This window comes from Pogoniulus pusillus, chromosome 24, assembly GCF_015220805.1.
Source record: "Pogoniulus pusillus isolate bPogPus1 chromosome 24, bPogPus1.pri, whole genome shotgun sequence".
Taxonomy (NCBI): Eukaryota; Metazoa; Chordata; class Aves; order Piciformes; family Lybiidae; genus Pogoniulus; species Pogoniulus pusillus.
This window is the reverse complement of record NC_087287.1, coordinates 11,085,966-11,101,282: the sequence shown is the minus strand read 5'-3', so window position 1 is coordinate 11,101,282 and position 15,317 is coordinate 11,085,966. Positions and strand designations below refer to the sequence as shown.

At 42.4% G+C, this 15,317-nt stretch overlaps 1 protein-coding gene across 16 annotated transcripts in view; it reads right to left on the bottom strand.

Annotated features, from left to right (window-relative positions):
• The window catches only part of SERGEF (secretion regulating guanine nucleotide exchange factor), a 144,048-nt gene that overhangs the window by 82,332 nt on the left and 46,399 nt on the right, over nucleotides 1-15,317 (bottom strand). The window contains exon 10 of one of the 16 annotated variants that reach the window (XM_064163598.1): nucleotides 7,649-7,675. The exons of the other annotated variants lie outside the window; for them this stretch is intronic. Within the exon in view, the coding sequence (XP_064019668.1) occupies nucleotides 7,664-7,675 (12 nt within the window). The 3' untranslated portion in view covers nucleotides 7,649-7,663. Of the gene's footprint in view, nucleotides 1-7,648; nucleotides 7,676-15,317 lie in introns of those variants that run through there. 16 annotated transcript variants of the gene reach the window in all.

Sequence of the window (15,317 nt, the reverse complement as noted above, 5' to 3'; positions counted from 1 at the left end):
CTGTCTGGAAGTCTTTTGCCTCTAGCCTAAATAAGACAGCATTCCTCATCACTCAAACATATACTAAGAGCAAAATACAAGGAAGAGAAATGTCAGCTTGTAACAGAAGTCTGCCACTCCTACTCATGTATTTATAGTATCAGGGTTGAGAACAAGGGTAGCAGAATTTAAAATAACAATAAGGATATTAAGGACTCTGAAGTCAATGATCAGCAGTGGCAGCAGGCTAGGCACAAGGGTACATGTGGTCTAACAATGCAGCTATCCCTCTCTCTGTGAAAGCCATCTAGGTGTTAATGAAGTATCTGAACAAAATGATGATCAAGCACTGCCAATACAGCTGAACAGAGCAGGTTTGAAGAGCAAGAGTTCCCAGCAAAAAACGAGAGGTCAAAGGGTTGTACCTTAATTATGGGAGAAATTCCAAGTTCACAGGGCCTGAAATTAGGAATTGCATTAGGAAAGCTTTGTGACTGGCTGGTCACACTTTTCAAACCGCCTGTTCTAGTTGCAAGGTCAGAAACACGAGGTACAGAACATCTGAAGCACTGGGAACACCACCACCTCCATTAGTAACTGCAGTTAAATTACTTCAAGATATTCTTGGCCACCCTGGAGCTACGGTAAGTGTTCTCAGGGCAAGTTTTTGCTGAGAAGGAGGATTTGCATCTCTCAAGTTCAACTGATGCAAAATTTCTTAAGGAAATTCTTCAATATGGATTTTCCAGGTTTTTGATTGGTGTTCTTTGTCTGAATATTACTGTGTTTTTAAGCTGAAAGACAACAGGTAGTGACTTGGTATTTTGTGATTTTTAAGAGATAAACATTGGTTTTGTGAAATTCACCATTTTTTACTACAGTAAGTACAGCAAGAGAGGAACCTGCATTATCCAGAATGCAAGCACAATCTAAAAGCCAATTGTGAACTGGGGGATTTAACAGAGGAATTTCCAACATTAGATAATAGAAGTACTTTTGTTCTGTTTTTTCCATGAAAAGCATCTGAAAATTTATTTTCTGGGGCAAGTTCTTAAAGAACCATTTGTAGTACTCCAACACAAGAAAGAAACACATGAACAATTGCTGAGAGTACTGCTGGCAGCAATCAGAAGGCTGCGTCCACACATTCACTCTCACATCCACATGTGCATTATGCAACCTGTATCATCCCAGTCCCAGACAACACATTTCATCGATGAGGCTGGTGGCTGGGCCTCAGAAGATGCAATGACTGAGACATGCTGCACAGCCTCAAGCTTCAGCTCAGCAAGTGCCACCTTGCTGTGGGCTGTCAAAAGGAATGCCAGAGAATAGGTCAGTCTCTCTCCTTCTGGGCAGCACTCACCAGCTGTCAGGATGAATACTCCTCCGTGGTAAGCCTGGAGAGGGTAATTATTAAAAAGCAAAATACAAAACCAACAAACCACACACCAAAGCACAAAATCCCCCACATCTCTAAAGATGCAGAGCTATAAAGAACCCCTCTGCAGGTCTGCCTGCAGTATTATCAAGGGATTTAGTCTTTCCAGAAGGAGAACTGAAGACTTCTCCTTTTCTTTTTTTTTTCAAATGAGGTCTGATTAAAGTTTAACACAGTTAAATAACATATCTAAGAGCTCAAATAGCCTACTTCGAAAAATGATGGTAAGTGGAAATTGCAAGACAAGTAGCATCATTAAAAACCAGCTTCTTTAAGTGTCTAAACCAGTGCAATGGAGTATGACTTCAGATTCTGGGATTTGGGCTACTCTCTGCTCATTGCTATCCAGACTTGTCACAACAGACAGCACAAGTGTGATGAGGTTTGGGTTCCTACCATTATAACAATGTCATTTGCAAACAAAACTTCTGTTCCTAAGAGTTGGACCAAGCTATTAAATACCATTCAGGAGAAACTCTCCTTAACAAATGCCACAACTGCAGGCCTCAGGACAAGACAGGACAAGCAGCTTAAGTCCAGAGAGGGGCCAAAGACAACATCCAGTCTCACCTTCTCCTTTGGTTACCTGAGAGACTCCACATCCACAACTCAAGGCAAAACAAAAGAGGAAGAGCCTCGATGGCTTAGCAAGACCCTTGCTTGGTATTTAAGCAGGAACAGCATGTAAGACACTACCTGATATTGCCCACAGCCTGCGGTGCAAGCTGTAAATTGTCTTCTAGAGATGAAGTCATTTCCCTTTGGAATGACAGGCAGGGAATGCTGTCATTCCTACAGTCAGCACACACTTGTTTGCCCCTCTGTATTTATGCCCACTGTTGGAAGGGTTGGGAGCTGGAAGAGCTTACAGCACTGTATAAATGCAGAATCAGGCAGGTGAGAAGGGTGCAGTAAGTGAAGCGGGGCAGAACATGAACCATGAGATGTTTAATCAATTCCCAAAGCATCCGACTCTGAAGAGCAGCAGTGACACAGAGCATTGCTGATGCCAGTAATCTGCTCTGGGAAATTCAGGGGCTTTATCTCCAATGGCCATTGTTGCTAAGGGAGTTCTTTGTTATTTTGATGGCTCTGCTCAATTATCACAGTACAATTGCTCTTGGGCTTAAACTAAAGCTAACACTGCTAGCATCCATGATCTTTATATATCCAGTTCCCTAAACTGCCCATGACACTACAATAACTAAAAGTGTCTCAGTCTGAGCCATTTCTTCTCCTGTCTTTGAAATATAATTAATGTTATCATCCATGTACTGCACTCTGGAAACTATGGCACTGACAATGACTTTTTTCTGAGTAACCAAGTTGCATGCAAGCCAAAGCCTTGGTTTTGAAAGCATTTTTTCCATAGCAAACTACATGCACCTCACAATGGAAGAGACACTCTTTAAATCAGTGGTGTGGAGCACTCAGCCCACTGCCTACAGTCACAATGAGAGAGTTACTGGCAGGTCACTTGCCCTGTCTTCATGCTCTATCAGTGTGGACATATTACTTCTGTGTAACAATTCAAGCCAGAACTTACTGAAGTAGGTAAGTGACCAAGCCCTCTGCCTTGTTCTGCTTTCCTTAGCACAAAATGGCTGTAAGGGTCCTGCCTCTCTCATCATGTCTCAGAGACCTAATGATTAAAACAGGCAAGACATCAAGTCATAAGTTACTTTCTCTCTCCTCCATTTCTCCATTTTAACCTAAGTCAAAGGACTGCCACTGTGATAGGTTTTACACCCCTCACATGCAATGGAAGCTTCAGTGGAGCTCAGAACACAAGAACTGTGCAGGCTTTGGCACCTTAAGCCTAAAGGCCTCTTAACCTAATCCCTCCTTTTCCTGTATTATAATGGATTTCATACTTCAAAAGCTCCTAGAAGAGCATTCCCTTTTAGTATGGATCTTACCCAAATGAAAAATGGCCAGCTACCTTTCTTGTCTTCCCTTCCTACTCTTAGCTCCCAAATATCAAGTAAATTTCAAGAATAAAACAAAATTAAAGATATTCGTCCCCATACAAACCAGATATAATCCAGATAATTATGCCTAAGAATAAAAGACACATTTGTTTTTTCTACTGAATTAATGATTCCTACTAACAATGTCCTCTTATGGCCAGGACACAGATGAGCACACTGTACACCAAAAGCCTTCTAAAATGGACTATATTGAGCCACAGGAACTAAGCTCCACAGAGACAAAGACAGGCATCAGAGGAAACAGAATAACTTTATCTTTCTTGGTTTCTTGCACCATTCCCTTTTACAGTTAAGCTAAGCCTTACTACTGCTCTTTTGGGATGTTTTTTTACCCTCCTCCTTCTGTGCTTATCATTGCAACTATGTAGTTTCTAATTTTTGGGTAATTTTAGCAGGTCCCACTGGTTGCTTAGAGATGCTTTGGTTTTTATTGCTCCTTTTCTGTTTGTACTGTAATTTTACTCTGAATGTCACCTCCAGCAAGACTAGATTTGCAAGTTGTGAGCAAGATGCACTCAGAAAAGCCTTTTAAACAATCCCACCAAGGCCTAGAGAGCAGCATGCTACATGCCTTTTTCTCTCTTGCATCTGACAAATGTATGAAAGGCTCCTTAGCAACATTTAACGCCATCTCACTGGAAAGAGCAAGCATGTCTATAGCAGCCCGTCGTACAGCACAGGACAGTTTTGACCTTTAAAGATGAAATGATGTTTCTGTGGACATCTTTGTGCAAAGAAACAGTAAATGGAGCACTGCTAAATTCACTGGGCAAAACAAGTGTGCACAGTTGGGCAGAGAAGGAGAAAAAAAGCAGCAGCAGCAGCATCTTTAGCTCCCAGACATGCACGCTACCCTAAGCACATCCTCAGCTGCTCTCCTGCTCTATGCTTTGTTAGACAGTGCCATGCTGTGGACACTCTGCTCGTCGCCACGGCTCTCTGCAGTCTCTGCAGGTACAGTAGGCCTGTTTCCTGACCCAGTTTCCTCACCAATCTCTATTTAGCTCTACGCTAGTGATGCTCCTGGCATGACAATCAGATACTGCAGCCTGCAGTGCAGCTCGTTACAACACATTCGCAAGCTCCTAGTAAATTCAGTGGAAAAGTACTGTATCAACCAAGCCTAATTGCACTGAAGTCATCTTCATCAACTTACGTCAAACGCAACAACGACAACCAAGTGTTCCAGAGATTTAAAACATGCCTTTTTATTCCACATCTACCAAATCTGCTGGGCACAAAGTAAATCCAAAAGACCTTCTCTACTCAAGGGCTGCGAAAGGAAAAAGCTATTAGAGCTAGCACCTTTTCTGTGGATTACCTAATCAATCCTATCATTTGTGCCACTTAAAACCTGTCAGAGTTCCTCCCACTGTCATTTATTTCTCACTAAGGTGTACAGCCCTTCTCTAACATCTAGTCAAACTGTAAACTTAATCTCACTACAGCTATTATCTTCTTACATGCACTAGAACCAAATTCCTCCCTCAGACACAGCCACTTGCAATTAACTTTGGATTTCACTTGCACATATGTGTGAGAGGGTAAAGTTTGTTTTGGGACAATACCTGCCAGACAGGACTGGTCTGGCACCAAAGTTAAGATCCAAGATGTGGCTACCTCTGAGAACAAGTTACTGGAGGGTTGATCATGTTCCATTTATCTGCAGAAGACCTCAGTCCCTTCTAGGGAAATACTGTAACAAATGGCCATAAACCAGGTCTCAGTTCAAAAATTCTATTGCCAAGCCCATAGCTTTCATAGAATAGAATCAACCAGGTTGGAAGCGACATCCAAGATCATCCAGGCCAACCTAGCACCCAGCCCTAGCCAGTCAACCAGACCATGGCACTAAATGCCCCAGCCAGTCTTTTCTTGAAGACCTCCAGGGATAGTGACTCCACCACCTCCCTGGGCAGCCCATTCCAATGCCAATCACTCTCTCTGCCAACAACTTCCTCCTAACATCCAGCCTAGACCTCCCCCGGCACAACTTGAGACTGTGTCCCTTTGTTCTATTGGTGGTTGCCTGGGAGAAGAGACCAACCCCCACCTGGCTACAACCTCCCTTCATGACAGTGTGTGTTGCTACTATTTTGCATGTAGAAGGCACTGAGATCTGAAATACCAACTCTTTTTATGGCAAGAAACTGTTTCTATTCAGTGGAAAATTTTCACAATTCCAAAACTCAGGTCCTTATCAAAAAACAAGTTGAGAGTTATCCAGAATCATTACACCAAAACATTTTAAATGACTCAGCCTAAAATTGGAAAGATTGGATTTGAAACACTCTAAACTCAGCACAAACTTCTGTTTAGCCTTCACAATAAATTAAAAAAACAAAACAAAAAGGCATCAACAGAAAATGAATAATGGCAACACCAATGGCGTGTAAGCAACAGTCACTCTGGGGCAGCAAATGCCTTACAGAGATATCATCTATAGAGGCTGTTACATAAGGGAGGAAGCACAAGGAACAGTAATTCCAAAAGCAGTCTTTTTTGTGGAGAACCACAAATTTGCTCCTTTACAGAAGTGTGTCCATGTGCAGTGTGGCTGGTTGTGCTGAAGAGCAAGAACTACTACTGAAATAACTTGTAGCTTGGCACATGCCACACACACTGACAGTTTTTTTGCACTGCCATCATCACTCTAATTCACCAATTCAACTAGAATTCCCAAAAATGGACCCCAAAGTGCTTATGCAAAAGTCTCTGCAACAAGCAGACTGATTATCCATTAAAGTGAGGTGATATCAGCCAACAGCAAGAGAAAACAAAAATAAACATCCATCAGAATGCACGACTCATCCAAATTTCATACTACAGGCACCTATAAATACGTGAGTCATTACAATAATGTACAAGGTAATTGTATTTCATCACTCATTACCTTGACCCAAGGAGGATCTCTCATCTTCAGATGGGAGATGCAATCCAGACTTGCATGTTTGATACCAAGAAACTCAGCAAGAAGCACTGCTTACACCAAGCAGTACTCTCAGACAAGAAGCTGTGCAGACATAAATTCAACACCTTAAGTCTACTGCAGACTTGAACTTTTACCTGCCATAGCCAGCACCAACAGTAAGCAGTCCTCTTGGACTAGAATGTTCAACCTTGGGCTCTACAACACACTCTTCACTCACACCAAGTATCTCCCACTTAAACCCAAGGCAAGCAGACAGAATTCAAACAGGACTCAAAGAATTACACAATTAGGACAGCTGTTGGTGACTGATTTACCACTGAGTTACACAGGCACCAGGCAAACCATGAAGATATTTCGAGGTATGCAGCTATTTGTTGCTACCTATGGACAAGCCTCAAGAACAAAACTAAGAGATTATTTTTCTGCCTTATTATTTATTAAAGAGATACTAGGATCACCCCCAGGCCAGTCCCAAGGCAAAGAGTCTGGCAAAGTAGAAACCCTCTTGACTGTTCTTCTCTAGGATTAAATTCTGTATCTCATTTGATTCTTGCTGACTGAGCTATGAGCCACAAAACTAAACTCAGACCTTCACAAGGCACTCGACTCACCTCATGTTTACTCAATTCAAGAAGAGAATTCACAACGAGGCCTGAGAGTTTAGGAAAAGCAAGTTATAGTGGATCATCCCACTCCACTGACAGCTATTTCCAGGCATGTAACAGAGACCTTCACTAGTTATAGAATAACTTACAAAGTCTATCTTTAGGGTCCATAAAAGTTTATATATCCTTTCGAGAGACAACACAGATTTTTGTTTGCTTTTTCCATGTGAACTTGGAAGTCTTCTAAATTGGCATCCATTCACTGAGTCCTGCTATGATGTATTCCCTTCTCAAAAGCATTTGTTATTATTGGTTTTGGTTTTCAATCAGACAAAAAGCTCTCTAGGAATCCAAGGCTCTAATCTGAACTGCTGCTGCTTGAACACCTGTAAAAAAACTAACCTGGCCCTAAAAGAAAGTATTCCAGTTTACATGGAAAACTGCAAATCAAGAAAGCACTTCAGGAGGCATCATCTAAGATGCAATCACTAAATTGCTTCTGAGTCCCAAAGTACAGAGTCAGAGAAAAACCACAAAAAGAAGTGGTGGTTTTGATGGTTATTTTAACATTCCTGTGTTCAGTAGGCTGACTCTTGGTTGCTTTGCAAATCCACACATGCCCATGGGAGTGGGATCTCAGATTATTCAGCATCATGACAGATTTCCACTTCTTGGCAGGAGAGTTGTTTTTTCTCCATGAATCAGCAACTGTCCATCACCACACAATCTGTGAAACGAAAAACCCACCTCATCGGCATAAACTAGATGCATGTATGTGTGTGTGCTAGTTTGAGCCTAGCTAGAATGTTTTGGTGAGAAGAATTAGATTACAGGCTATGAAAAGGAAGCAATGGTGATGTCTGCTGCACTCATAGGCTTGCTGAGATGTATAAGAACAAGAACACAAATATACATGAAAGAGTCGCTCTCTGAGTCTCTCTTGGCTTTGGGCTGAACTTTTCTCTCTAACCATCTGTGTGACTGCCTCCTAATCCCCCAGCTGACCCTCCAAACTATCTTGAGTGTAAAGCAAAGTCTTGGGTAAGGTGGAGGGGTGGGAGGAAGGTGGAAGGGAGGTTGTGAGCCCTCCTGGGGACTCAGGTTTCTGGGAGGGCTGTTGTGTTTCTGTATTACTTTTTAACTTGTATATTTCTGTATATATTGTAAATATCTGCTTGTATATTGTGCTAAGCTGTAAATACAAAGCTTCATTCAATTTCCAGAGCCCCCAAGTCTAGTCTGGGTGATTTTTGCAAGTGTGGAGGGATGGGTAACACCCAAACCATCACAGAGTGTATGCATCAGAGAGGACCTTCTGTTCTCTCTATATATAGCCCACATGCAAGGATTACCATTTGCAGAGCCAAACATGTACATAATGCTACAAGCCAACCACACAATGAAGTGACCTGTCTCACCTTCTGCAGCCATACAATGCTTTGATAATGCAGCAGCACATTATTAGCATTGCAAGATTTTAAATATCATGGTGAAGAACAAAATCATCAGCTCATCCCATTTACTGCTTCCTCCTCATCAACGAGCAACTGCAGGTATTGACCTGGAGTCAACTGCAGAACAACTGACTGTTGGCCTGCTGCTTGAAAAGCAAGCCACATCTGCATTTTCAGACAGTCCTTAACAGCAAATGCATTCTGAACATCCATCAGCAAGGAAAACAAGAAGCAAATAAGTTATGTTTGAAACATCTTCCTGAAACACGCTTTGGAATTTTAACAGCTCTCTATAATACAGATGATACTTCTAAGCACAACAGCAAATGAGATGAATGCTGCCCTAGTAAAATGAACTTACTCTTAAAAACACTCTGACAAGCAAATCATGCACTTTGGAAACAGATTACAGAAAAGCATGTACAAATAATTCCTCATTTTATTCTTGCTGTGTCTGTCTCTCCCTGGTACACAAGAGATTGCAGTATTCTGACTGTACAACATCACTGTGCTAACATTAAATAGCAGATTTGCTGGCTCAAAAACACCACTGCTAAAAGGAGAGAGGGGGCAACTACTATGATCAGAAATGCACTGTGCAAATTCAGGCATCAGCCTTTGTTGGTTGTTTTGGTTTGTTTGTTTTTTTCTTCCAATGATCCATAATGTAAACTGCTACCTGACCCACTGGATGAAGTAGCTCAGCCTGGCTCTCCACTGCTTCCTCTGTTTGAATTATGTGTTCAGGGCACTGCAAAACTCACCCGAACCACAACTCTTTTCCAGAGCGTAATCACAAAGCCTCATGGATATAGATTTACAATTTCAGACTATACATAAATTCAGTCAGTAAACTGGTTTTGTTTCTTGCAGCATTAATTTGCACATGGACTGAAGATCACCAAATACAGAGCAGGCAAGTTATCAAACAGCAGCAGTCTTGCTGAAAGCAAAGCACTGAAGATTTATTCCTTTTTTTTTTTCCTTTTTCATGTAAAAATGTATTTTATTATTGTTAGTTGCCTAAGGGTGAACCATGTTTACACAGCTCAGAGCTGGATTTAAACCCAATTTTAACAGCCAACTGTTTCAACTTGCACATAAACAAACATACTGCATTTCTTCATTAGCTGGAATTTGCTGCAGTCTGTCAGCCATCTGTACTGTCTTGCATTCTGTTCTCTATTCAGAGCACCACCATCAAATGTTGGTGATATAGCATTGCTCTCTTTGGAGACATCATGACTACCCTATAAATAGAGACATAAAGCACTATTTCTAACAGTTGTCTTAATATCTGCTTTTTCAGAATGCATTAGGTTATGTTTCTCATGCAGCTTTGGTCCTCCATGGCTCTTTGTGGATACGAGGGGAAGAGATTTGATTTTGGCACTCTCAGAAGTGCCGAGCAAAAACTGCACCCCAAGCACAATTTACATCAACTTCAGCACCCTCCACTTTCCAGATGCAGAGGCCAAATCTCAAGCACAGCCCTGCAAACACCCACACTGTAGCCCCCGCGGTGACTGCTCAGTGCCAGAAGCCAGACTGCGGTGGCAGCAGCCAGAGCGCAGGCCTGAGCAAGACCCCGTCTGAGCTGGGCTCCCCTGCCCACACACAGAGATCACAGCCCAACCCCCCATCCTCTCCTGGAGCTCAGGAGCTCTTGGAGCCTTGCAGCTTTGCCTCACCTCCAGCTCAAACACCCTTCACTCTGGCAGTGGGGACCTCAGCACAACCCTCTTTGTGCCACTTCTCCCCATCCTCTGCCTCGGATCACAGCGCACTTAGCATGTGCCCTGAGGTGTGCATGCCAGAGGCCCGCCTGATGGCACCACTGCCCTCTGCACCCCACACCCGAGGCTGTCAGGGATCCCCTGGAAACCAGAGCTTACACTGCAAGAGCCCCAGTCCAGCCCGCACTAAGGCCCAGGGCTGTTTGGGTTGCTCTAAACCTCTCCATCTCTCTGAACTCAAAGGGGACCGCAGGACACTTGAGGATATCACCCAGCCAGTTCAGCACCCCCTTGGAGCAGCAGACTGCAGACTTCACAGGACAGGTGAGGAGTACCTTTAGAAGAACAGAGCTCAATAATCCAAGTCCCTAATAAGAGCTTTTGTAGCTTGTTGTATCATCCCTTCAGGAAGTGAGGAGAACTGGCAGTGAGCCAGAAAAGCTCATAAACACCTTAAACTCCAACTTTCATTCTTCTAGAGACAGCAAAGCATTATTGTTACTTGCATAACCAATACCATCGGACCACAAGCAGTTACTCAATAGTCATGTCAATTTTCCAAACCCAAAGCTGCCTGTTCAAAGATGCCTTTTTAGTTCACCCAGTAGATGAGGTTAGAACTTTTCAGGAAGGACTTCATGCTCTACCTTCAAGTTGACCCCCAGACTTACATCACAGTTCTGATCTCGGAGCTGCAGTACTATAAACACACCTTCCTGTAACGGAACAAATTTGCTCCCTTCCAGAAACAGACTCCTGACGTATCTGTGCAGCACAAGAGAGCTAACTCTGATCAGGGCTATTGGAACTCTGACTGCTGACTTTGGAAGTAAAATCACTTCCCCAGAACTGCACATGCCTTTTTCTTAAATCTTCATTTCAGTTCAGCTCTCAGTTTCTGGTTGAGGACAGTGTGATGAAACACTGTCGAATTTTATCACTGTGTCATCCATACACAAAAGGGAGCAGGAATCACTGCTGATGGGAGTGCAAGAGTGAAAGCTTGCCATCCAGTACTCTCCGACAAAACCACCTTCTTAGCAGGCAACTCAGCAGAACAGTTCTGTGGGTTTCTAAAGGTATCACTCTGGAGAATTCTAGGGGGTGGCTTATAGCCATCGCTTCTAATAAAGCCACCACTGGAAAACTTTACCTTTTTCCAGCTTGTGGCTCCTGTTCTGGGACACCAGCAACAACAAATGCCCACACTCCTGTGTCCAAATCGTTTTCAGCAGAATGCTGTGCACATTAACCAAGCCAAGCTGCAGGCATGAAAGCAAGCTGCCAGAGAGGCTCCCAGCCACAGCATGCTCCTGCAGAGCTACAGCACTACAGCTATGTGAGGAAAATTAACTCAGACACGCAAGCATTTAGGGAGCAGGATACAAAACAGTTCTTTCAACGATTCTTTTTTCCCCTTTATATCTACACTTAACAAGCATTAGGTTCAAAAAGGGACTGAAGTGACACAAAAATACAGATCTGTTCAGTTCTGGAAAAAAAAAAAAAGGCAGCACCACTGTCAAACTCTTCCAACTCTATTTTAGCACATCACATCTTAAAACCAGCCTGATCTAAAATCTTCAAACGTTTAACCCCAGAGCCCTTGACAACATCTAATGCACAGGTATCATAAAGTGAGGTGCTTATTTTTGGACTTCACTTTGGAACAGAAAAGAGCAACTGTTTTGTCAGCACCAGAAAAGTTTATAAACCCTGCCAAACATATCAGTATGATGTATTTTAAAAGGTACCTTACACATACAGCAGAGGTACCCACAAGTTCATTCAGCATTACAAAGAGATGTGCATGCTTTGAAATCAATGTGACATGAGGTCATACTGGTAGCCACCAAGACTTACCATCTCAACATGACTACTTATTGAGTTTAAAGCTTTTCAAGTACTAGTGTCATTTCTGATGTGCTTTCTACATGTTTTTAAAACTATTTCCTCTCGTGTTTGTCCTTTGCCAACCCCACAGTTCTTACACAATGATACTACTAACTACATTAACCTTCTGGAGCTCCAACAGCTACAAAGAATTATGTTAAGTTTGCAAGCCTGCACAAGACACCCCTTATAGTGTCTGATTTTATGTATGAAAAGAGCAGTTCTGTCCTTTCTCACCTGCCCCAAACCTGTGTAATGCTGCTCTAGAGCCACTCAAATTAATAGGCATCATGGGGAATTAGAGGTGGCAAGCTGCTTTCCTTAAAGTCCTCTCATACTGCCTTTGCCTTTTAACAATTTCAAACTCTTTCAAACAGTTCAATCTCCCTCCACTGTGGTACCCTTTACCTGCCTTTGGCTAAACTGCTGAGGCATCTTCCCAGCTACACACACAGGATGGATCACTTCAGTGCACAGAGCTGTTCACATTTATGACTGGCTTGACAGCACATCGCCAGCAGCCACCGTCTGTGCTGCTGACCCTGTCACAACCCACGACTACAGCTTTCCACACCTGAGAATGGTGCTGACCCTGCTATGTCACACCTGGGAAGTTTTCAATAGGGCAGTCTCTCCCTAGTCAAACCACAGGATGGTAGCTTCAACAGCAGTGAGCAACCTACCTCAACACTTCACCACTTGTTCTACACAGCAGTTATTCAGTTTCAACCAAAACACTCTGACATTTTATCACTGTTAGGATACCTACAAATGAGAGGGGGAAAAAACCCTGGCAACAGCACAGACTGTGTTGCATGACAACTGCAAACCATGCTAAATCACAACGGTATTGTTTCCTTCCTGTCTCCTGCCTGTAAGCATCTCTACAGACACAGACTACAAAGACCCTGAGAGTATTTTTCTGGTGGATCTGTGCACAACCAAGTCCAAGAAGACCCTATTGTAGACCTCCCAAGTCACTAGGAGAATACAAAAAGGCAAATTGTTTTGAATTGTTACAGACTGAAAACTGCAAGAAAATTCTTTGTTTCTATTCACCACCAGTGATGTGTGCCTTTTATCACACCTGGGCTCACTGGGACTTATGCTCTAACCTCTCACAGCCCTAATTCTGCTCTAGCTGGACCTTCACACCACTGTCTGCAGAAGGTACCTAAATGCCCCCTAAAAATATCCTTTACCTGCCATGAAAAACTATCAAGGGCATTTCCATTCCATATCTTCTGCAGACAAGAACTACAGAAAACATCAGCTACGTGCCATGCACTGAGCCTTGTAAAGCCAAGGCAGTTTGTAGCAAAAGACTGGAGCCTTAGGTGATCTGCAAAAACACAGCTCTTCAAACTTACTTCATCATCTCAAACCCAGATCCACAACAAGATGGTTTGTAAGAACAGCAGCTCTACTGCTCTCACAAAGAATGGGGAAAGTTCCTTATAGCTGTCTTGCAGACTTCAAAAAGTAAAATCCTGAGCTATAGGCTGTTTTTCCACTAAATTGATTGTGAAGCCTTTAAGTCAAACCCAAAGTACAAAGTCCACGCATAAGTAGAAAAGAAATAAATGAAAACTCAAAGCCTTATTTCTAGCGCAGCTATTTTTGGATCAAGCTGACAAAGTGTCAAGAGTAATTGTGGTGAAAAAATTAGCTCTGTGTTTAAAGGTTCACATATGCCACTGAGAATAAAATAAAGGGAACTTCTTCAGACAAGCAAAGATCCTTAAGAACTGCAGACAGCATACATGACTCCAGATGACTAATACCCAACTCAGAAGAAACACTCAAACAGAAATGATTCTCATGAATCAGGACAGTCTTTTCCAAGAAACATTTTAATGATGGCAAAGTCACATCTATGTCACCTCTAAACAACTCAGTCTCCTTTTCCTGTTCTGTTTACCCTTGCAGAAGAACACAGTGTTGCAGACATCGGGGGTTTTAATTTTCTAAAGAGCACAGGCTGGTTTTAGTGAACTAATTTCAACAGCCTATCTGTCATGCAGACTGTGCATCTATTACTGCTCAACAGAAAACAAGAGGACACGGAGAAGGGCATAGAATTAAAATTATGCTTATAAATTTAGAGCAAAACTGTCAGCATAAACCAATATGACTTAATTTTACATGACCAAAGAGCAATTTATGCTAGAGAACTAGAGAAACAGCAAACTCCCAAAATCAAATGATCATTTAAAAAGCATCTAGATCAAGGGCTCTGGTTTTCAAGGCATGGACAAACTGCGGAGTTGCTTCTCAACACATTTTCTACCTTGCAAACTTTGGAGTATAAAAGAAAAAAAGAACAAAGAGAAGAGGACAGCTAATTTTAGTGCTTCTGGGCTAAAACAAAACAACAACAAAGAACCACTGAACCATGAAGCAGTTTGTTCCAAGTTGCTATTTCAGTTACCATCCTCCTCTCCAAAAGCCAGGATTGGAAAGAAGATGCCAGCTTCTACCCTATCAGAGTAATACAAGCACCTTATTTTATCCAAAGGGGCACATTGAGAGCTCTGAACTGCTTACATAATGCTTCTATACATTTTGCTGTGCCCAAAATGTGTATTTTAGCTGACAGGAAAAAAACAGCATGATTTCTCTAATTTCCTTCTCTCACTGGCTGCCTTCCTAGGGAGAAAAATCACTTCGGCAAACCGAACTTGATTTGAGCCTTGCCTGGTGCATTTTAACAAATAAGCTCAAAACTCACCCCTGACAGCTGCCTGTTTTACAACCCTGGACCAAAGCTTCTTAATTCTGATTTTTTAGCAGTTGTGGAAGCAGTTCTGAGGACAGAAACAAGACCTTAGGATCACAGGAAACCTCAGATTTCATGGGACCTCAGGAGATTTCTAGTCCAACACATCCAAGCCTGCTACGAGATCTCATCACATTGCTCAGGCTTCATCCAGATAAATCTTTTAGTTCTAAGAGTGCAAAGCGAACAACCTGCCCAGGCAGCCTGCTCTCCTGTCTGACTGCCCTCACAGTGAAAAAAGTTTTCCTTACATTAAGTCTGAACCTCACATTCAATTTACGTCCTTTGCTTCTCACCCTCCCGCCTAACTCCATCTTCTTGATGAGTTTCCTTGCAGGCACTGCCATGCCCTTGAAACCTTCTCCTCCCCTTGCTAAATAAGTCTAGTTAAGATCTTAATCCTAAGACTTCCACTTATTGGTTTCAATTAACAATAAACAAGATGCTCAAAAAAAACCCCAGTTTTTTCAGCTCTTCAAAGAAACTGTAATCATCTCATCTGAGTGG